Consider the following 22,856-nt stretch of genomic DNA (forward strand, 5'->3'; position numbering starts at 1 on the left):
TTCATACCGATCTTGAACTGTTGAACGGTTCCCTCCGAGCTCACGCTGTAAAGCATTCCAGTTGACGTTATGTCCAGACCACTAACATTTAAAAGATGAATACCAGTAATAACCTGTAAGACAGGTTTTGATAATGTTCCTTCCTTCATAATATGAGAGCCATAGAGGGATATATGGGGACCTTGTGAGCAAGCCAGGTATAATTTAGAATCCTAGAGGATTAAAGCAAACATGAGGATGATATCTTATAAAGATGATATCAATAAATCCCAGTAATGGCGACAGGTTAAAGCAATTAGAATGTCAAGGCAATTTTTATTCAAAAAAAGTTATAAAGATTTCGGGAGGATTTTTGAGGAGTATCTCGACATTTACGGTTTCAGAAATGACTGAGAAAAACGCTTTAGCCGTCTTTCCCGGACATCATGTGCCATATTTTAACCTTGCCTGTTCCAATGGTTTTTTAGCATTGACATTATTGTACGCAAGCTATTTCAAAAGTGCTTCTTGGTAACACAATTCTCAATCTGAAAATGTTTATTATTCGCAAAAAGTTTACTCTGAGATGATCCATTGAAAGTCCAACTACCTATTTCGTCAAACGTTTTTGCATAACTTGTGCTCTGACGACTTTAGCGATGTTTTCTTAAACTGTTCAGTTTTTTTATACACCCTGCATAGAGCACAGTTGACTTTATTCCCTTCAGGCGCCGGGGGACAGGAATATTGACATATTCGAAGAGTTTGGTTGTGTTTTGTAAATCATTACAGTTGGTAACAAAGTAAATGGTTTAAACCCGGGAGTATTGTTACATCTTTGTAAATGTAGATCGTCCAGGTTGGTATAGTCCTGAGAAGGACTGTCAAAATCTTTTGACTCTGAAGATGACTACCGCTAAGGTTGTCGAAACGTCAGTCAACAACAACAAAAACAGTCCTTCTCAGGACTCTAACAACCTGGACGATCTACATTTACAAACATGTAAGAGTTGGTAACATTGAGAAAATACTCACATCACGATACCACTTCATACAATCGATTGAAACGCCATCGGCGACGTCACAAAAACTGTAAGCTTTTACAATATTGATGTCTGGAATTCCAATTTTCGTTGACGAAATATTCAATAAAAATACTTTGACGATACCATCTGAATTACCACACGCCAAATATGAAACTAAGTAACAAAAAAATGCAAAGTCACACACTATTCTTATCTTTAAACGTTTCCTAACGCCAATTTTTCTGATCAGTCAACACATACTTATGGGACAGAGACTAGTTGGAGGTGCCACGTTAAACAAAATACACGGAACGCTACCTGTAATAGAAAAACCTAGTAATTTCATGAAGTCAATCTTACACTCAGACACGCAAGATTAAACACGCGTGTGTGGCTCAATCAATTTTCACTCCGCGAGAGAATCTCGAAACACTACACACGCGTGTCTGCGTGTAATCTCGCGTGTCTGATGTAAGATTTGCCTTCAATAATTTGCTTTAGATAGCGTTTCATGTAATTAGTTCAATGGGGGTCCTCAAGTGTCCGCCCCTGCATGTGAATTGTCATCAGGCAATAAACTTCATTTTAAGCATGATATGACACAATAAAAACACATTGATGACATTTCCGTTCACAAATGTCATGTACAAAGTTTTATTCGTTTTGGTAATAGATTCATCTTAGTGTTCGATGTCCTGTCTGTTAAGTTATGTTTAATTAAAATTTTCCCACACAGTAAAATGGTAATTAGGAAGAAAAATATGACAGTAGCTTCCATATTTGATTAATGCTCGTGAAAATATTTTAATGCACATTGCACAATTAATATCGAATATTGAATGATTTTTCAATAAAAACAATACATTTCCAACAAAATTTCATACAATCATTGAACACCTTAATAAATTTCCAAGCTGTACAAACTTACCATTTGTATTGGTTGTACCATACCATGCAAGAATACAAGGATTAAACAGTAAAGTATTGGCTGCAACAGCTCTGTATAGATGACTGTGATTCTTCACAAGAGGCAACTGTGCTTGCCATACAAACAACTGACAACCTCTCACAATTGTTGCAAGAAATGTAAATTTGTACGAGATGTTAGTTGCTTTATGCAAACAACTGAAAGTCGCAGGAAACCATTCTATGTTGGTGAAGTTTATAAGATATTTTCTTCTTTGCCATTCATTGAATTCCTTCCAAGTTTCCTTCTTACCAAGTGATCTCCTTTCATCAGGACACAATTCACCTTTCAAGCTTTCATTTTCTTCAAAAATAACAATTTTATTTATCTGGTTATAAGATAAAACAAAAACAAACAAACAAATGAACATATTTACCAACAAAGAAATCATTATTCTTCATCTCTTGCAGATGTTTTGCATTCAAATCGATAACCTCAAACCATCCATAGAGAGATTGCTTGTCTGCAATGTACAATGAAAGTTTATTCGTTCGAAAAAGTACGGCAAGAACAGACCTATAAGGAAAGAATTCATTAGAACTACAAAAAAAAACAGTGAATCCACCATCTTTCGATTGTTTACCTTCCTGTTCTATCACAGCCAACTGGAGACCATTTTATACAAGTTACATCGTCAAAACCTGCGGTCTTCAATATATTTGGATTAAGTGCTGAATCTAAGACAGCTGTAGAGTAGAATGGATTGCCGCTCATTGGAGTCAATTTCACCATTGAGAACTCGTAATCTACATCGTTGTTTGGAAGATTACTATCAACAGGAATCGAACTTCTTTTAAACTTTAATCTTGGTTCTTTCCTCTTGTCATCAATACAAACACCGTTGATATTCTGATTTCAAGTGAAGGAGAACGACACGAGAAAGCTTTATGCATTATAAGTAATTAAAATGAAAGGATACTATGATGGAAACTAAAGAATTCGTTGCAAATGCAAGCTTGTTGTCTTCGGACCAAGATATGCCGTTGATGTTGGACGCTTTGTGTGAAATACCAACACGTTGAACGAGCTTAGGGCTGAATGCTGCCATAACTACGAAACTCTAACACAATAAAATTTAACTGAAAACAAGTCATGACATTTAGCAAAGAAATCGGCCATTGTTGTAACAATTGCTGCATAATTCCATCATCCAAAAGAAGATGAGATAAATTTCAGTAACCATAAACTCTGTTTTTGGACTTTTTTTCATGGTAACATACGACAGCATACTTATCTTCTTTCAAAAGAATGAAGATTCTAATCCTTGTCCTTTCGTTTCTTTTACCGTTGAATCTTCCTTCAATCATCTTTTAAATGGCCAAAACTACGATCTATTTTTTGTTATTGTCAGTAATTCAGCACTTTTCGTCTTTCACAGTTTCAATGTTTTTATTTCTATTTTTTAATAAATGCTTGCACTTTAATGGACTTTCTGTGCAGTAAAATACCTCTATCGCATCATTCTAATACCTGTCATATTTGAACTTTAAATTGAAAACTACATTTCTAGTTTCATTCATCTTCTCAACTATGTAAATATGAAAAGCACTATAACAAACGAAACAAACAATCATAACTCAAACAATTAAATTGGTTTTCTCCAAACCGAACGCATTATCTATACCAGAACTGACGCTAGCTTTATCATTTGAAATTTTTTCTTTATCTTTGCGATAACTGATGATCTGAGGATTGTGAGTTGATCATTACTTTAATTTTCAATCTCCTTAACTATCAAACCATGAAAGTAAATAAAAAAAAACAAAAAAAAAACAAAAGAATAACATTCCCCACTAAAACGTTGTTGTCGTGGATATAACTATATCTCATACAACTAAGTTGGTTTCATCCGAACTTGGAAAATTGATTTTCAAAGAACTCGTGCGAACTGCATCATTTAAAGTTTTTTCTTTAACTTTACGATAACTGATGATCTCAGGATTGCGGGTCAAAGTTAAGGCAAGGAACCACCTGGTGCGTGCTTGAGGTGAGCATTTCCATTGACGGAGACCATTTTCTGTAAAGTAATATGAACATTTATAATTATATTCATTATAAACATATTTAAATTAGATATAAATACTTACTTCTGTCAAAGATTGTTTGACAAAATACTCGTAAAATAGGATTTCTAAATGTAGCTTGAACATGAAGATAGGCGATGTACGAAATATAACCTTAAATAATGTAACAAAGAAAACATTTTGAGATCTACTGAATGAACTCTAACCTCTCTCTGTCTTTGACAGGAATAAAAATCACGTGATTAAAGACATTAATGACGTACCAGGATCAAGTCGTTGAAAACCTTCAGGCAAAACACTATGATCCACTCTTGGTAACAAGATAAGCCCAATTATCATCGCTTTGAAAATACGTGACAATGCTGAAAGTATTCCCATGGGAAGACCAATGAAGAACCAAAAATAGGAAAATACTAAATACGCGTTCCTGTGTATGAGAAAATGTTGATGATAATAATTTTTTTGTTAAAAATATTTTGATGATATCATGAAAACATTTATTTCTACCTGTTGTTCATGGATATTATATTTTTATTGTAATCAGGATCACGGAAAATTGTCACAGCAGTCAAAGGAAGAGTAAGTTTAGTTAATAGTCCTACAGCAAAGAAAACGCTGAAAAAATGACAAATATTCATGATGATTAGTTGAAAGTTACAAAAAGTAGTGAACATAAAAAAACAAGACAATGAAAAAGAAATGTTTTTTGTGCAATCCACTACATAACTTTAACTTTAAATTTAATTTTAACATGTAAACAAACAACGAAAACAAATTTTTTAGTATTTTTAATTCAGTTAACGAGTTCTTTCAAAAAACCATTTATTCTGAGTCCCTCGTAGAAACACAACTAAACCGGCTGCACGCCAAAAGAGCTCAGCAAAAACGCAAATATTAGACTTAATTGCTGCAAGAAAGTCAACATCACAGTAACCAAAGAAAAGAAAATCACATCAGCCTGATAGAAAACACTTTTAATAAAGTACTACTTGAAGAACACCAGCTCATTCTAAAACAAATCAACACAACAAGTCAAAGGGAGAACGAATAAGAGCTGAAAAAGACCGACTGCATGACACGCTGTTTAAGTCGCTGTAGCTTATATCTCTTGGAGAAATTCACCATTATTTTTCATCCAAAGTTTGGCTCTCTCATTAAGCTTAGCAAACTCGTTTCCTCTAGATTCGATTTTGTCCTGTCCTAATACATTTATTGCGAAATTCATGGATCCCAAAATTCTTGCATTTATTGAAATTCCAATATCCTATCGCTGCCAGAATCCGATATAGACTATGTAGAAAGAAAATTACTTGGACTTCGACCTACCTTGCTACTTTGACAGGATTCAACACCCGTTTTCGAAAAATTGAAAACTTTAGACAGTAGAAAAAACCACAAATAAGGAACAACATAAGCCACTGTAACAAATAACCTGAAATACAATTACTTTAAATGTATATTCATGAAAAACTTTTTTCGTATACGTATATCAAATGATGTTAAATGTTTCATGAAACTTTCTTACCCCAAAGAAAATAACCAATTTGAAAACTTTGATATCTCAAACATTTTCCCTAAAAAATCGTCAAATGTTGTCTTCAATTGAACAATTTCATCTTTACTTTGATGATTTAACTTACAATCATAAACTGTGAAGATTTTATTCCTTTTGTAATGAAGGATTTATCACCTTTGAACATTCGTAACATGTTATTTCTGAATGAAATGAAGAAAAATAAGAACGACTCTACATTTATCCTGTGCAATGGTAATAACAAAAAAATAAATGAAATATTACTTATGGTTCTCCATAAAACGAAGAAGGGAGATCGCACAAAACAAAGACGTGAGAATCAACGCTGCGATTAAGGAATCTAAAAGAATTAAACGTTTCATAAAAAAGATATGGTAAGAAAATAATAAAATGAATAAACAGAACCAACCACGAATGCCATGAATAACGTCTTCCAAAGATGAATTTTGGTCGCTAACGTTAAAGAATCGAGCAACAATTATAATAACAGGAATTGTTGTCTAAAAAATGATAAAAAGATTTGCTGTCAAAAGAAAACATAGGTACACAATGCGTACACGGGAGTTACCTTGAAATTAAGAACTAATGTTATAATGTTAATGTCGTGAAAACAGTCTTCCTTTTCTTTTGATTTTTGTACAAAATGACCTTATTATATGATTTAAATCTGTTTTTCTACATCGTATGCTCGCAGTTGCAGCGACAATAAAAAAGAGCATCGAATTTTGCAAAATATTTTCAATAACATTTAACTGAATTTTTTACAACAATCGTTCATCATTCCTCAACCATATAAACATTGAAAACTATAGTAGCAAGCTGCAAGCAACATACGAAAAGAAAACTTACGCCATATAAAATAATACAACAAACCATCAATACAGATAAAGTATGAGTTGAAAATTTAAAATCTACAAAATTGTTAAAGAAAACATATCAAAACGTATTGTTAGCAAACTGTAAATTTTAGGGAAATTAAGGGAACTTGATTGTTTTTCTTGACTTGAGTAAAATCATTCCTACATTTATGAGGATTGTAGATCTTCCTTAAGTATGATAAAACTTTGGAGTGGTCAGGTGTTTGTCTGAAAAGATTAAAGAAAATGACTTTAACTTTACAACAAGTTATATACATGCGCCATGTTGTGATAAAAAGACTTTTGATGTTACCTTGGATAAAAAATATTTTTGACATAATCATTGAACCATGGCAATGAAAGTTTTGCATTGATAGAATTATCTTTGGTCTGTTAAAATATTAAAATTTTACTCAACAAAATATAAGTAAATCATTTTGTAATAAACGGTAAAATACCTCATCATAGAATAGTTGACCAAAATTCTTTCTCTCTTTAAATAACACGATCAAAAATTTGCCAGTAATAAAGAGTTGACAAAGAATTACTGGGATGTCTCCGACAGTAAGAAAAAGATAATAATTGTTCTGCAAATACAACGAACAAATGTTTAATGTTGCACAAAAATTCAATGTTCATGACATATCAGATATTTATCACATTTTTGTAAAACAAGGATTATCACCAACCGCGCACTTCTGATAAAATTCAATATCTTTAATAGTTCCTACCAAGAAACTGAAAAGAATTAAAAATTTGGAAAAAGGTTGTCATTATGCAGTTAGGAAACCAGATCATGGCAATCGTCCATAAGACATAAAAACTTTAAGCTTAAGAAATATAAACAAGATAACTGTAAACTTACAGCGATAGACTGTAACTAAAGCCTAACAATGATCCAATAATACGATAATGTGAAGCCAAACATCCAAAGATTGGATAAAAGAGAAAAGCAATCTCAATACAAAATAAAATGGTCAGGAAGGCTGCAAGATAGAAAATTATGGACGAAATCAACAATACATATTACTTATTATTGCATATATTTTAAGACGAATAAAAAACAACCTTTAGCCCAAGGATTGTCATGAGAAGTAAAAACTTTCAGTACAAGCAACAAAATAGAACCAGTTATTGCTCCAAATAAAGTTACAATTGTGTTACGATTTCTGTCCAGAAAATCTATCGGACTACAACAGACCAATATGACAGTTAACAAACCAGTAACAAACAATCATTTTAACAATAAATAAGTTTTAATTCATCACTAATATTTTTCTTACATCACAACACCAGGACGACCTTTAAACATTTCAGTCTTAAAGCTCTTACGACGATTTAAAAAGGCTAATATTGTCAATATTGCAACCTATGGAAAATATACATTTATATAATAAGCGAATTCAAACATATTTCATCTTCACAGAAATCTTACGGCAGGAATCAAGAACCAATGACGATAATTATCATCCAGTAGACAAGAATCACTAAAATTAGTAATATCATATGAAAAATTTCCACGACCTTAACTTGTTCTCTTTGTAATAGATTATGTTGCACTTAACTGAGGAAAAACTGTTCATTTTATAACATATGTATAATTTCTACCTTGTGGATGACGTCGTACTTTCATTACTCAAGATACTAGCGTTAGTCGTTGATAAATTGAAACATATTGTTGTTATGTTTGCCATTTCAAACGCGTCACTTTTCGTGATGAACGCTATTAAACAAAAGATAATCAAGATAGTGATCAGTATATTTAATGCATCTGGCAGACAAAAATTTTAACGTTTATATTATTCAAACCTGAAACACAATTAAGCTAAGTTACAACTGCAAGCTGAAACTAGAAACTAACATTTTAATAAACAAGACAAATGGATGGACTCAAAAGTCAATTATACAATGACTTATTTCATGCACTGCGAACATTGAAAATTCAACTTTTAAAACTAACCTAAAACATTTGTTGCACATCACAAGAAAATATTCATTCTAAGACGATAGTATACTGTCGTATATAACTATATAATAATACATTTAAAACTAAATATGGAAACAAAGTGGGTAATTTTTCCTGTAAAATATAAGCACATACAAAAATAAACAACCGTTCCAAATACACACATTTTTCTCGTGTTAATAAGACCCATTTTGAACGGGACGAGCACGCATTGAAACAAAAGACAACAACGATTCTAACTTGTTTAAAACATTCGGAAGATTAAAAATCTGGCGTTGAAGAGCCTCAAACATTTCTACACTACCTCGCCTAAAGAAAACCCATAACTTATTGTCAATTTCAGTTAACTTTTCAAATGGCGGTTGCCAAGTTACTTTCTAATGTTCCCAACTACATTTCCAAATATGGAATATTCGATATGAACTTGTCAACTTGAGTTGACAAGTTGTGTACTTGAGTACTAAAGTTGTGTACTTGAGTACGAAAGTTGTGTACTTGAGTACTGAAGTTGTGTACTTCAGTACGGAAGTTGTGTACTTGAGTACTGAAGTTGTGAACTAAAGTTGCGAAGTACTAGCAAACGCGAAAGGTCTTTGTAGACTGTAGACATTTGGCAATGAATCCGTTCAGTAAGCGAGGAAAGCTTTAGCAATTCTAATCCGTTGACGGCTCTCTAAGAGTGTCATAATGCGATACGCCGTTTACATTAATGTAAAAAATTTACAGTAAATGTGGCACTAGAAGAGTATCGTTGGATTTTAAATGCAGGAGTACCCTGCATACTGTGCCCTCGACGTCTGTTGCCACTCGTAACAACTACAGACGACTCATCAAAGAAATGCATACGGTTGCAATCAATCAATGAAATATTTGCTACGTACGCTTCTAACTTCTCCATAACGTCCGGCCGTTCTGTCTCTTGAGGAATTTGACTTATTACCTTGTAAAAGTAACCAAGATCTTTTTTCGAAATTCTACTAATGGATGACCTGCTAGGTACGTTTGCTGGAAGGCGAACTTTGTTATTTTCTAGGTGTTGCTGAATCTCTTTTGCGTAAATAGATGGTTTATTAATTTTTAGATATTCAGTGTATGCAATATCGTCATCTGTACGCGTGGTTCGAACATTACGTTCGCTCTGGCGAGGTGCAATAGAACCAGTGTCTACCCATAGATCTATTATATTTGATATAGTCTTATACGGTAGATTTAGTTGTTTCGAAATGTTTGTCAAACGCTCGTTATTTAACCACCTTTCAAGTATTTCATTTCTTACTTCTATTGGTAAAGCTTTTCCTTGTTACTGAACGGATTCATTGCCAAATGTCTACAGGGTACAGGGTACAAATACCTTTCGCGTTTGCCAGTACTTTGCAACTATAGTACACAACTTCCGTACTCAAGTACACAACTTGTCAACTCAACTCAACAAGTTGACAAGTTCATATCGAATATTCCATATTTGGAAATGTAACTGGCAACATTAGAAAGTAACTTGGCAACCGCCACTTGAAAAGTTAACTGAAATTGACAATAATGATAAAATACTGCCGTGTATAATCATATATAAAAGATGGAAACAACTTTGTTAAAAAATGTAATCACAAACATAAGAAGCTGTTCCTAGAAATATTTTTCACACTTTCTCATGTTGATGATTTCCAATATACGAACACAGTGAGCCAATCCAAACTAACCTTATTAGTATTTTATCAACTTTGTCAAGTAATGCAATAATTTAATCCAGAAATGCCCAAAATTCTTATTTAAAATTGGGATCAATAGTTTGCGTCTTTACAAGCATTGTACGTGGCAATAATCAAAATTTGAAATTCAAAATAGGGGTGGATGTTGCAAGTGTAAACACAATCGTTAATCACTGGAACGTAAAATGAACATTTATAATCATGTTCTTTGTAAAAATATTTTAGGTAGATATATACATTTACTTCTGTAAAAGATTGTTTGGCAAAATACTTGTACATAGCATTTCTAAATGCAGCTTGAATATGAAGATACGCGATGTGCGAAATACATCCTGAATTAAACTACATGAACGAGTGTCTTCAACGATACTTTGTTTACATAATCATTTGCTCGCACATTAAATTCAAAAATTTCAATGCCAGATCACTACACTAAGCCAACGAGAGAATATTTTTCGCAGATTTTGCATTTTCCTGTATATTCAAAGAACTAATAAAGACCAATTTGTGCTAAAATTTGTGCAGTCTTTCCAATTTTTGTAGCCAAGTTAGTAATTAAATGCTAGAGACGCAACTGCTAGAAAAACGAAGTAAATTATAGTTTTTTTCTTATAAATGTGTAACCTGATACTTCTTTCAAATTACGTCAATATCATAGAAATACTAAACATAGTTTGCTGACGTATGAATAGCGTTAAGACTGATTGAATGAGCTTAGGGCTGAATGATGCCATAACTACGAAACTCTAACACAATAAAATTTAAATGAAAACAAGTCATGGCATTTATCAAAGAAATCGGCCATTGCAGTGACAATTGCTGCATAATTCCATCAACCAAAAGAAGGTGAAGTGATTTACTATAACCATAAAAACTCTGTTTTTGGACTTTTTCATGGTAACATACGACAGCATACTTATCTTCTTTCAAAAGAATGAAGATTTCAATCCTTGTCCTTTCGTTTCTTTTACCGTTGAATCTTCCTTCAATCATCTTTTAAATGGCAAAAATAACGAATAACTCCCACAACTGTGTATTTTTTTGTTCTTGTCAGGAACTCAGCACTCTTCGTCTTTCACAGTTTCAATGTTTTTATTTCTATTTTTTTAATTTAAATGCTTCTACTTTAATGGACTTTCTGTGCAATAAAATACCTCGATCGCCTCATTCTAATACCTGTCATATTTGAACTTTAAATTGAAAATTACATTTCTAGTTTCATTCATCTTCTCAACTATGTAAATATGAAAAAACTATAACAAACGAAACAAACAATCATAACTCAAACAATTAAATTGGTTTTCTCCAAACCGAACGCATTATCTATACCAGAACTGATGCTTCCTTTATCATTTGAAATTTTTTCTTTATCTTTACGATAACTGATGATCTGAGGATTGCGGGTCAAGGTTAAGGCGAGGAACCACCTGGTGCGGGCTTGAGGTGAATAATTCCATTGAGAAATACCATTTTCTGTTATGCATAACAATCAACATTTATAATCATGTTCATTATAAACATATTTAAAGTAGATATAAATACTTACTTCTGTCAAAAATTGTTTGACAAAATACTCGTAAAATAGGATTTCTAAATGTAGCTTGAACATGAAGATAGGCGATGTACGAAATATAACCTTAAATAATGTAACAAAGAAAATGTTTTGAGATCTACTGAATGAACTTTAACCTCTGTCTGTCTTTTACAGGAATAAACATCACGTGATTAAAGACATTAATGACGTACCAGGATCAAATCGTTGAAAACCTTCAGGCAAAACACTATGATCCACTCTTGGTAACAAGATAAGCCCAATTATCATCGCTTTAAAAATACGTGACAATGCAGAGAATAATCCCATGGGAAGACCAATGAAGAACCAAAAATAGGAAAATACTAAATACGCGTTCCTGTGTATGAGAAAATGTTGATGATAATAATTTATTTGTTAAAAATATTTTGATGATACTATGAAAACATTTATTTGTACCTGTTGTTCATGGATATTACATTTTTATTGTAATCAGGATCACGGAAAATTGTCACAGAAGTTAAAGGAAGAGTAAGTTTAGTTAATAATCCCACAGCAAAGAAAACGCTGAAAAAAATGACAAATAATGATGATTAGTTAAGAGTTAAGACAATTAAATAACGAAAGATGAATAAACAAGATAATGAAGAACAAATTTTTTTTTGTACAATCCACTACATAACTTTAACATGTAAACAAACTGCGAATACAATTTTTTTATATTTTAATTTAATCAAAGAGTTCTTTCAAAAAACCATTTATTTTGAATCCCTCGTCGAAACACAACTAACCAGGCTGCATGCCAAAAGAGCTCAGTAAAAACGCAAATATTAGGCTTAATTGCTGCAAGAAAGTCAACATCACGATAACCAAAGAAAAGAAAATCACATCAGCCTGATAGAAAACACTTTCAATAAAGTACTACTTGAACAACACCAGCTCATTCTAAAACAAATCAACACAACAAGTCAATGGGAGAGCAAATAAAAGCTGAAAAAGACCGACTGCATGACACGCCGTTTAAGTCGCTGTAGCTTATATCTCTTGGAGAAATTCATCATTATCTTTCATCCAAAGTTTGGCTCTCTCATTAAGCTTAACTAACTTGTTTCCGCTAGATTCAATTTTGTCCTGTCCTAATACATTTATTGCGAAATTCATGGATCCAAAATTCTTGCAGTTATTGAAATTCCGATATCCTATCGCACCCAGAATCCGATATAGATTATGTAGAAAGAAAATTATTTGGACTTTGACCTACCTTGCTGTTTTGAAACGATTCAAAGTCCATTTTCCCAAGGTCGGAAACTTTAGACAGTAAAAAAATCCACAAATAAGGAACAACACAAGAAAAATCAAAAGATATCCTGAAATAAAAAATGTTTTTAATTCCACTCGTGAGAAAGTTTTTTGGTCTTCATACATCAAATCTTCCTTAAATGCTTGTACATCAAACCCTTCTTACCCCAGAGAAAATAACCAATTTGAAAACTTTGATATCGTAAAGATTTTCCCTAAAAAATCGTCAAATTTTGTCTTCAATTGAACAATTTATCTTTACTTTGATGATTTAACTTACAATCATAAACTGTGAAGATTTTATTCCTTTTGGAATGAAGGATTTATCGCCTTTGAACATTCGTAGCATGTTATTTCTGAATGAAATGAAGAAAAATAAGAACGACTCTACATTTATCCTGTGCAATGGTAATAACAAAAAAATAAATGAAATATTACTTATGGTTCTCCATAAAACGAAGAAGGGAGAGCGCACAAAACAAAGACGTGAGAATCAACGCTGCGATTAAGGAATCTAAAAAAATTCAACGTTTGACAAAAAAGATATGGTAAGAAAATAATAAAATGAATTCATTGTACTTATAAAAAGAACCAACCACGAACGCCAGTAGTGCTACGAATAACGTCTTCCCAAGATGACTTTTTTGTCACACGAACGTTGAAGGATTGAGCAACAACTATAATGAAACCGACTGTTCCCTAAAAAACGATAAAAAATATTTGTCGTCGAAAGAAAATATAGGTACGCAATGCGTACACAGGAAAATGAACAAATATAATGTTGTAATGAATGTTAGAAAGATATCCTTCTTTTTTGATTCAATGGCAGTAACATGATTCAATTATATAATTTTAATCCGTTTTTCTATAACTTACGCTTGCAGTGACCGCAACAAGGAAAAAGAGCATGAAATTTTGCAAAATATTTTTAAAACCATTTTTATAACAATCATTCATTATTCATGAACCATATAAATATGGGGAATTTTAGTAGCAAGCTAACATTAACTTATGAAATGAAAACTTACTTGATACAAAATGATAGAACAAACCATAAAAACAGATAGAGTGTGAGTTGAAAATTTAAAATCTAAAAAATTATTCAAGAAAACATATCAAAACGTCTTTTTTGCAAACTGTGACTTTTAGGGATGTAAAGGGAACTTAATTGTTTTTCTTGGATTGAGCAAAATCATCCTTACCTTTATGAGGATCATAGATCTTCCTTAAATAGGATAAAACTTTGGAATGGTTTGGGTTTTTTCTGAAAAGATTAAAAAAAATCACTTTAACTTTACAACAAGTTATATATATACATCATGTTGTTACAAAAAGACTAGTGACGTTACCTTGGATAAAAAATATTTTTGACATAGTCATTGAACCATGGTAATGAAAGTTTTACATTAATAGAATTATCTTTGCTCTGAAAAAGTATTAAAATTTTACTCAATGAAAACATTATAAATAAATCATTTTAATAATATAAGTTCTAAAATACCTCATCACAGCATAGTTGACCAAAATTCTTTATCTCTTTAAACAACACGATCAAAAATTTGCCAAGAATAAATAGTTGGCAAAAATTATTGGAATGTACGTTACACCATCAGGAAGAGAAACATTTTCCTGCAATGAAGATTTAACATATGTTTCACTTTCAATATTAATGACAGATATGAATCACATCTTTGTAAAAACATTTTCATCACCAACCAGGCAGCGAATATTTCCCACAAGGAAGCTGAAAAGAATTAAAAATTTTGAAAAAGGTTGTTACTACGCAGCCACGATAGCAGATGAAACAAAACAAGCGTCAATAAAACAAGATACAAAAACTTGAAGTTAAAGAATTTATAAAATGAACGTGAGTTGTTGCTCTACCCTGTGAAGACATAGCGATCAGTGAGCTTAAGAAATATAATCAAGATTACTGCAAACTTACAAGGACAGATTGTAACTAAAACCTAACAATGATCCAATAATACGATGATGTGAAGCCAAACATCCAAAGATTGGATAAAAGAGGAAAGCAACCTCAATGCATATTGCAATGGTCAAAAATGCTGCAAGATAAAGAATATTGACGATTATAAACAAGTTATATTCGTTATTAAAACAGAAGTTAGGATGATACAAAGATAATTCACCTCCAGCCCAAGGATTGCTTTGAGTCTGAAAAATGTTCAATATAAGCGAGGCAATAAAACCAGTTATTGTTCCAAATAAAGCTACAATTGTGTTACGATTTCTGTCTAGAAAATCAATCGGACTGCAACAGACCAATATGAAAGTTAAAGCCAGTAAAAAACAACAATTTTAACCATAAATAAGTTTTAATTCATCACTAATATTTTTCTTACATCACAACACCAGGACGACCTTTAAACAGTTTAGTTTTAAAGCTCTTGCGACGATTTAAAAATGCTAATATTGTCAATATTGCAACCTAAAATAGAAAATTATATTTATATCTAATGTAACAGGATTTCAAACTATTTCATTTGACAGAAATCTTACAGCAGGAATGAAGAACCAGTGATGGTAATTATCATCTACTTCATCACAATAATCACTAAAAATATAGCAACAAAAAGAGTTGCAAAAAATTCATTTAGTGTATTATTACACTAACTAGAAGATGATCAGAAAAAAGTTAGCATATAAAATGTTTCTTTTCAAAAAATGTAAAGATTAGCATTTACAACTCAAAATTGCCAAAAGTGCTGCCCGGATTTGTAAAAATACGGAGATTTTTCTCTTCGTTTCTGAAAAAATTTGCATCCACACAAAAAGCGAGAAAATTTTAAACTTCTAACCACGGAGCATGCGTATTACTACGAAAATGTTGTAATAAGAGATCCTTCATCAACGAATCCTACAAGATTTTGTGAGGGTCAAATTGCATTTGTTTAATTTTTCGCTGTTTTATAAAATCGTCTCAGCTTACTTTTGTATCATACGACACTTTATTTAATTTTAGCGAGCTTACACGAGTCAAAATGGCCAAATCATTTAAAGACACAACTAAATCTGAAAAGGCAAAAATAAATTCTTATTTGGACTGGCTATATCGTGGAGATTATTCCAAGTAAAATAAGCAAGGACTTCTGATCTATCATTTTTAAACGTGGTCCATCTACAGCTACTCAATCAATCGACTGGACTTTATTGCTAACGTCATTGTTTTCAAAACCCTCCGTTTTTTGCTCGTTCACAAGTAAACACAAAAATCTTCATGCTGGAGACCGTATTCAAAAACCTCCACGGATACAAAAAACGCCGTTTACGTGTGGACAAAAAGCCAAAACAAAGGAAGAAACCTCCGTTTTCAAAAATATCCGCATGTATGTAAACGAGGCTGTACAACTGAAAAGATTTTCAACAGCTGCACTTGCAGGCAACAACTTATGCTTAATGACGTCAAAGAGCGATGCGCTCAGTGCATTGGTCTTGGTAGTCACGCGAATGTAAGCAACTAAGCATTGTATATGGCTATACTATTTATTGTAATTTCGTGTCTGTTTCTCGTTTTCTTTTACGTGCTTTTAATCCAAATAAATCTATAGTAAACTCTTGCACGGGTTATCATGGATTCGGCTGTCTTAAAAAAACGGCAAAAGTCCAGTTTTTGTGCCATTTTCAGACGAGCAAAGTTGAGAGTACGATGACTTCACTTGTCAGTTGCGTTCCCCAACGATTAAATTGCATCCCGAAAGTTCTTTTTATTATTTTTTAAAATGTAAACATATCGAATACACAATATTTATAAGGAATATGTAAATTTCATATCGTAGAAATATTTTTATCAAACGCCTGGCCGTATAGTGGGCTGTCTTTTCACATTCCTGATAAGTCAACACTTACCGGTTGTTAAGCAAGAGTACTTTATGATCGGACGTTTACAACAGTAACGCCCAGTCACGTTTGAGAAAAATTCTTCTACGATACCATAATTATCTATTATACATGGATGTGTGTTCTATACGTCTACAGTTCAGAAAATAAAGAAAACCTTGGGATGCATTTTGTTATTGTATGAACACAACAAGTGAAACTACCGTGCTCTTCGCTTTGTTTAACCGAAATCAAATTATTATTTGTTTAATTTTGAATTATTAGTTTTGCCGTTTTTATAACAGCCGAATCCCTGATGACCCGTGAAAAAGTTTATAATAGATTTGAGTACTTTATTCAGATCAAAAGCACGTAAAAAAAACGAGAAACGAACACAAACTCACTATAAATGGTATAGCCATATTGTAATTTTTACATTCGCGTGACTACTACGACCACAATGCACCGCGCGCATCACCTTTGACGTCATTACATGGTCATTACGGATAAGATCAATTACAGTGCACGATTTTAAAGCCATCAGTTTCAAAGATAGCATAAGCAGTTATTGAAAGTTGTGGTATTAAAAACGTCTGAATAATAGTCTCAAGAAAACTAACACAAATTACTTCTATAAGATATCACACTTTACATTGTTATTGACTGTGTTACAAAAATTTTTCGAGAAACGCTTACTTTAGTAACCAGCAATAAATTAGGTTTTTACAGATTTACTGTATTCTTGCCGTTTACCTTGAAGACGAAGACGCCGTTTCGTTGTTGCTCATTTCTAAATTGAAATAAACAAAAATAGTTTGTTGTTTAATTTTAAAATACTGATATAAACGAAGGGTGAAATTCTCATGCTAAATAGAATCACAAACAGGACTCCACTTTTCCGTTTTATTATAATATTAATATACGGCTAGAAATCAAAATGGATGCAAAATATTAGCTGTTGTACTCACCAGATAATGCAAAACATCAAAATGATCAAGTCTTGTAATAAGGTTTCTATTGGACGTCTTCAGATTCCAATCAGTGATTTCAGCGTTGTATTATATTCCAATATTATGTCCAAGAGTAGGATAATAAACTAAAACGCTATTTCGTTTTTTATGAATTATATTTATCGATAAACAAAGATGTTATTTACACCATTTGTGAGTGTTCTGTTATGTACAATGTATTTGCAGGCTTTTAAAGCTTTCTTTAACTACGTGTAGTTATTGCGGATAAAGTACTTGAAATTTGAGTATATTTACGTAATTATTTGGTAATGTATGTAAGTAGCGCGTTTAAGTAAAAATATGATTGGCTATTCCCTCTAATGCTAATACACAAATCTAGATAAATAATATACGCACAAATGTACGTCACTAAAACACGATTACATAAAATGGGCGTTTGGTCAGTTCCACGTGGTTGTACTGCTTCACGTTTTTCTATTTTTTGTTGTTTAAAAATGTCGGATGAACCAAAAATTTTGCGCCCCTTCTGCCGTATAAAATCATTCCTCGGGGCCCCTGTCAGCACGCCACCGGAAATTAAAAGATGCTCCAGTAATTTAACCGACATTTCATCGTTGAAAGAAGTTCATATAAAACAAACACAGTAAATAAACCCAAAGGAACCTCAATAGATCATCAACTTGTAAAGTGTTGGAAAATATCAACAGATAATTTCCAAAACTAAAGCAATTTATTCGCAGAAGGAAAGACAAAACACGAGGGCAGATAAAAACGTCGAACATGAAATTTGATACTTGAGTAAAGTTTTATTTGGGTAGCCGCTGAGCATGCGCAGAAATAAATAGACTTTTCAAAACGTGATTAGAAAAAAGTAACAAAAACACGACCCGTTGGCTCAATTAATTCCCTATATAATTATTTGAGTACGTGCACGTCGTGGTACTAGCACATCGTTCCAATTCTTTTAAAGAAAAGAACCTTGAGCTTCGTTTCATCACATCAGGTGGCACTAGTTTCCACACGGATTATGATGCATCGTTTTCTATTGAAAGATCTGATCTCATACTCATGGCGAAAGTACTATGTCTCGCAAACTAATAATTTAGAACTATATTTCACTATAGTTACATTTAGAAATAGGAACGAGATACGGTTAAAGAAAATACTTTTTGCATCAACTAGTTGTGCTGCTTTATTTTATCATTAGTGGTTTTTTTCCATCGTTCAGAATCTTACAAAGCATTCTACGATGTCAGCAGACCTTTGTTGTTCAGACAATAAGATGATTTTATTGATATTTATATTCGTTTCGCTTTGTTGATATTTATATTCGTTTCGCTTTGTTGATATTTATATTCGTTTCGCTTTGTTGATATTTGTATTCTTGAACAGCCATTTGTGTTATCTAGTACATTTATCGATATATTTTTATCATATTTTTGTTCGTGAAAAACAGTACATCGCTTACGTTCTCTTAAGAGAACCATCCCTCTTTTCAACAGTACTTTTAATTTCAAAGTTGATTTAGTGAAAAAATTTTAAAAGAAACAAAACAAAACAAAGTTTCAAAGGTGAAAAAAGACTCCACAAATTAATTACTGTTATTATAAAAGTTCAATATGAGTTCCATTACGGCTGCCGACACGGTGAAGGATGAAAAATTGCTTTTTGCAGTGCAAACAATTGGCTAGCATAAATTTATTCTCCATATACAATTAAAGGCCTGGGACCAAATCTAGTGCCTGCGAAGAATTAATTTGTTGATTGACTTTGCTTATATGAATGTTTTTAAATTACTAATATTTTAAGAGGAGGAATATGCAATTGTTGGTTACTATATAAACTGTTACTTTATACACCAGAATTTCGATCTCATCCATTATTATCAACACTCTGTCAATGAAACATTACATTAACTCAATGTAATATTTTTGTAACTTCAAAATTCATCTTCATATATACATCTAATACCGTTTTAGAAAAATTCTGTGTGATGATTCTCCGAGAAAAAACAGTACTCGATGCGCGAGAGCAGAGCGTAAAGATCTATATAGTGATATTGAAAAAAAATCACAAAAACTACAGTTTCATTTCGACAGCAGTTTCATCCGTCATTTTCCATGTATATATGTTGCCAACTATTGATCTTTCTACGCTCCTGGCGAACACTGACTTGTCAATTTCGAATTGGGTAAAAAATAAAAATCATTATGTAATTTAATTTGAGCAAAAGATGACTAATATAGGATAAGGAAAAATATCTTTCACTCGATGGACAGTAAAAGAATACCCACACTGAATAAAAAGTAAAGACTATTGTCTCTTTATCGTTATACGTGTTATGTTTCAGCTAGGAAGTTCAAATTATTCCTGTTTTCAATCTCGTCTATTATCAAACCATGAAAGTAAACATAAAAAATCAAACTAACAATCGTCAACATTCCCCACCACAACGTTGTTGTCATGGAGATATCTACATCTCAAACAACTAAGTTGGTTTTGTCCGAACCGTACAGACTAACTCTCACAGAACTGACGCTAGCTTTATCATTTGAAATTTTTTCTTTATCTTTACGATAACTGATGATCTCAGGATTGCGGGCCAAAGTTAAGGCAAGGAACCACCTGGTGCGGGCTTGAGGTGAGCATTTCCATTGGTGGATACCATTTTCTGTAAAGTAAAATGAACACTTATAATATTGTTAATTACAAACATATTATAGATAAAAAAAATACTTACTTCTGTCAAAGATTGTTTGACAAAATACTCGTAAAATAGGATTTCTAAATGCAGCTTGAACATGAAGATAGGCGATGTACGAAACATAACCTTAAATAATGTAACGAGGAAAATGTGTTGAGATCTACTGAATGAACTTTAACATCTCTCTGTCTCTGACAGGAATCAAGATCACGTGATAAAAGACTTCAATGACGTACCAGGATCAAATTGTTGAAAACCATCAGGCAGAACACTATGATCCACTCTTGGTAACAAGATAAGCACAATTATCATTGCTTTTAAAATACGCGACAACGCTGACAATATTCCCATGGGAAGACCAATAAAGAACCAAAAATAGGAAAATACTAAATACGCGTTCCTGTGTATGAAAAAATGTTGATGATAATAATTTATTTGTTAAAAATATTTTGATGATATCATGAAAACATTTATTTCTACCTGTTGTTCACGGATATTACATTTTTATTGTAATCAGGATCACGGAAAATTGTCACAGCAGTTAAAGGAAGAGTAAGTCTAGTTAATAATCCCACAGCAAAGAAAACGCTGAAAAAAATGACAAATCATGATGATTAGTTGAGAGTTACGATAATTAAATAACAAAAGATGAGAAAACAAGACAATGAAGAACAAATTTTTTTTTTGCAATCCACTACATAACTTTAACATGTAAACAAACAACGAAAACAAATTTTTTAATATTTTAATTTAGTCAAAAAGTTCTTTCAAAAAACCATTTATTCTGAATCCCTCGTCGAAATACACAACTAACCCGGCTGCATGCCAAACGAGCTCAGTAAAAACGCAAATATTAGACTTAATTGTTGCAAGAAAGTCAACATCACAGTAACCAAAGAAAAGAAAATAACATCAGCCTGATAGAAAACACTTTTAATAAATTACTACTTGAGCAACACCAGCTCATTCTAAAACGAATCAGCACAACAAGTCAAAGGAAGAACAAATAAAAGCTGAAAAAGACCGACTGCATGACACGCCGTTTAAGTCGCTGTAGCTTATATCTTTTGGAGAAATTCACCATTATCTTTCATCCAAAGTTTGGATCTCTCATTAAGCTTAACAAACTTGTTACCGCTAGATTCGATTTTGTCCTGTCCTAATACATTTATTGGGAAATTTATGGATTCAAAATTCTTGCATTTAGTGAAATTCCAATGTCCTATCGCACTCAGAATTCGATATAGATTATGTATAAAGAAAATTACTTGGACTTTGACCTACCTTACTGTTTTGACACGATTCAACACCAATTTTCGAAAAATGGGAAACTTTAGACAGTAGAAAAATACACAAATAAGGAACAACATAAGCCACTGTAACAAATAACCTGAAATACAATTATTTTAAATGTATATACATGAAAAACTTTTTTGATCTGGGTATATCAAATGATGTTTAATGTTTCATGAAACTTTCTTACCCAAAAGAAAATAGCCAATTTGAAAACTTTGATATCGCAAAGATTTTCCCTGGAAAATCGTCAAACGTTGTCTTCAATTGAACAAATTTATCTTTACTTTGATGATTTAACTTACGATCATAAACTGTGAAGATTTTATGTTTTTTGGAATGAAGGATTTATCGCCTTTGAACATTCGTAACATGTTATTTCTGAATGAAATGAAGAAAAATAAGAACGACTCTACATTTATCCTGTGCAATGGTAATAACAAAAAAATAAATGAAAGATTACTTATGGTTTTCCATAAAACGAGGAATGGAGAGAGCACAAAACAAAAACGTGAGAATCAACGATGCGATTAAGGAATCTAAAAAAATTCAACGTTTGATGAAAAAGATATGGTAAGAAAATAATAAAATGAATTCATTGTACTTATAAACAGAACCAACCACGAATGCCATGAATAACGTCTTCCAAAAGTGAATTTTGGTAGCGAACGTTAAAGGATTGAGCAACAACTGTAATCTCAAAAATTGTTGCCTAAAAAACGATAAAAAGATTTGCTGTCAAAAGAAAACATAGGTACACTGCGTACACGGGAGTTACCTTGAAATTAAGAACTAATGTTATAATGTTAATGTCATAAAAACAGTCTTCCTTTTCTTTTAATTCTTGCTGAACATAACCCTATTATATGATTTAAATATGTTTTTCTACATCGTACGCTCGCTGTTGCAGCGACAATAGAAAAGAGCATCGAATTTCGCAAAATATTTTCAATAACATTTAACTCAATTTTTTACAACAATCATTCATCATTCCTCAACCATATAAACATCGAAAACTATAGTGGCAAGTTGGAAGAAACAAACGAAATGAAAACTTACGCCATACAAAATAATAGAACAAACCATACACACAGACAAAGTATGAGTTGAAAATTTAAAATCTACAAAATTATTAAAGAAAACATATCAAAACGTATTGTTAG

At 32.2% G+C, this 22,856-nt stretch overlaps 4 protein-coding genes across 5 annotated transcripts in view; all 4 read right to left on the bottom strand.

Annotated features, from left to right (window-relative positions):
* Window positions 1–3,102, bottom strand: part of LOC124447683 (general transcription factor 3C polypeptide 4-like) — a 67,001-nt gene extending 63,899 nt beyond the window's left edge. Inside the window, exons 1-6 of the mRNA XM_046998653.1 lie at window positions 2,891–3,102; window positions 2,555–2,820; window positions 2,348–2,487; window positions 1,933–2,274; window positions 1,015–1,178; window positions 8–212 (exon numbers count right to left, since the gene is read on the bottom strand). Coding sequence (XP_046854609.1) covers window positions 8–212; window positions 1,015–1,178; window positions 1,933–2,274; window positions 2,348–2,487; window positions 2,555–2,820; window positions 2,891–3,019 — 1,246 coding nt within the window. The 5' untranslated portion in view covers window positions 3,020–3,102. The remainder of the gene's footprint in view (window positions 1–7; window positions 213–1,014; window positions 1,179–1,932; window positions 2,275–2,347; window positions 2,488–2,554; window positions 2,821–2,890) is intronic.
* A 239-nt stretch (window positions 3,103–3,341) lies between these two features.
* LOC124447688 (stimulated by retinoic acid gene 6 protein-like) lies at window positions 3,342–10,153 on the bottom strand. 2 transcript variants are annotated; one of them, XM_046998659.1, is made up of 21 exons: window positions 10,050–10,153; window positions 7,995–8,109; window positions 7,822–7,873; window positions 7,670–7,755; window positions 7,455–7,576; window positions 7,252–7,372; window positions 7,076–7,124; window positions 6,845–6,973; window positions 6,700–6,776; window positions 6,553–6,614; window positions 6,379–6,440; window positions 5,939–6,029; window positions 5,794–5,869; window positions 5,636–5,711; window positions 5,521–5,569; window positions 5,322–5,427; window positions 4,503–4,610; window positions 4,259–4,422; window positions 4,059–4,148; window positions 3,887–3,988; window positions 3,342–3,637 (listed from the first exon to the last, which is right to left on the bottom strand). In XM_046998659.1, exons 2-21 carry the CDS (start codon window positions 8,078–8,080, stop codon window positions 3,549–3,551), a joined length of 1,797 nt encoding a protein of 598 aa, XP_046854615.1. In that variant the 5' UTR covers window positions 8,081–8,109; window positions 10,050–10,153; the 3' UTR covers window positions 3,342–3,548. The 2 variants fall into 2 exon arrangements, with proteins under 2 accessions (XP_046854615.1, XP_046854614.1); XM_046998658.1 differs by lacking the exons at window positions 3,342–3,637; window positions 10,050–10,153 and having other exon boundaries at window positions 3,664–3,988; window positions 7,995–8,101.
* A 75-nt stretch (window positions 10,154–10,228) lies between these two features.
* On the bottom strand, window positions 10,229–18,337 carry LOC124447696 (stimulated by retinoic acid gene 6 protein-like). Its single transcript, XM_046998674.1, has 20 exons — window positions 17,694–18,337; window positions 17,479–17,515; window positions 15,409–15,463; window positions 15,252–15,337; window positions 15,039–15,160; window positions 14,834–14,954; window positions 14,605–14,632; window positions 14,390–14,517; window positions 14,238–14,314; window positions 14,091–14,152; window positions 13,917–13,978; window positions 13,485–13,587; window positions 13,327–13,402; window positions 13,169–13,244; window positions 13,055–13,103; window positions 12,851–12,956; window positions 12,049–12,156; window positions 11,805–11,968; window positions 11,605–11,694; window positions 10,229–11,531 (listed from the first exon to the last, which is right to left on the bottom strand). Exons 11-20 carry the CDS (start codon window positions 13,941–13,943, stop codon window positions 11,341–11,343), a joined length of 990 nt encoding a protein of 329 aa, XP_046854630.1. The 5' UTR covers window positions 13,944–13,978; window positions 14,091–14,152; window positions 14,238–14,314; window positions 14,390–14,517; window positions 14,605–14,632; window positions 14,834–14,954; window positions 15,039–15,160; window positions 15,252–15,337; window positions 15,409–15,463; window positions 17,479–17,515; window positions 17,694–18,337; the 3' UTR covers window positions 10,229–11,340.
* A 1,546-nt stretch (window positions 18,338–19,883) lies between these two features.
* On the bottom strand, window positions 19,884–22,793 carry LOC124447698 (stimulated by retinoic acid gene 6 protein-like). Its single transcript, XM_046998677.1, has 10 exons — window positions 22,753–22,793; window positions 22,315–22,405; window positions 22,157–22,232; window positions 21,999–22,074; window positions 21,884–21,932; window positions 21,685–21,790; window positions 20,881–20,988; window positions 20,637–20,800; window positions 20,437–20,526; window positions 19,884–20,367 (listed from the first exon to the last, which is right to left on the bottom strand). The coding sequence occupies exons 1-10, from the start codon at window positions 22,777–22,779 to the stop codon at window positions 20,177–20,179; spliced, it is 978 nt and encodes a 325-aa protein (XP_046854633.1). The 5' UTR covers window positions 22,780–22,793; the 3' UTR covers window positions 19,884–20,176.
* Window positions 22,794–22,856: the final 63 nt, after the last annotated feature.

Source organism: Xenia sp. Carnegie-2017, unplaced genomic scaffold, assembly GCF_021976095.1.
Source record: "Xenia sp. Carnegie-2017 unplaced genomic scaffold, XeniaSp_v1 HiC_scaffold_23, whole genome shotgun sequence".
Lineage (NCBI taxonomy): Eukaryota > Metazoa > Cnidaria > Anthozoa > Malacalcyonacea > Xeniidae > Xenia > Xenia sp. Carnegie-2017.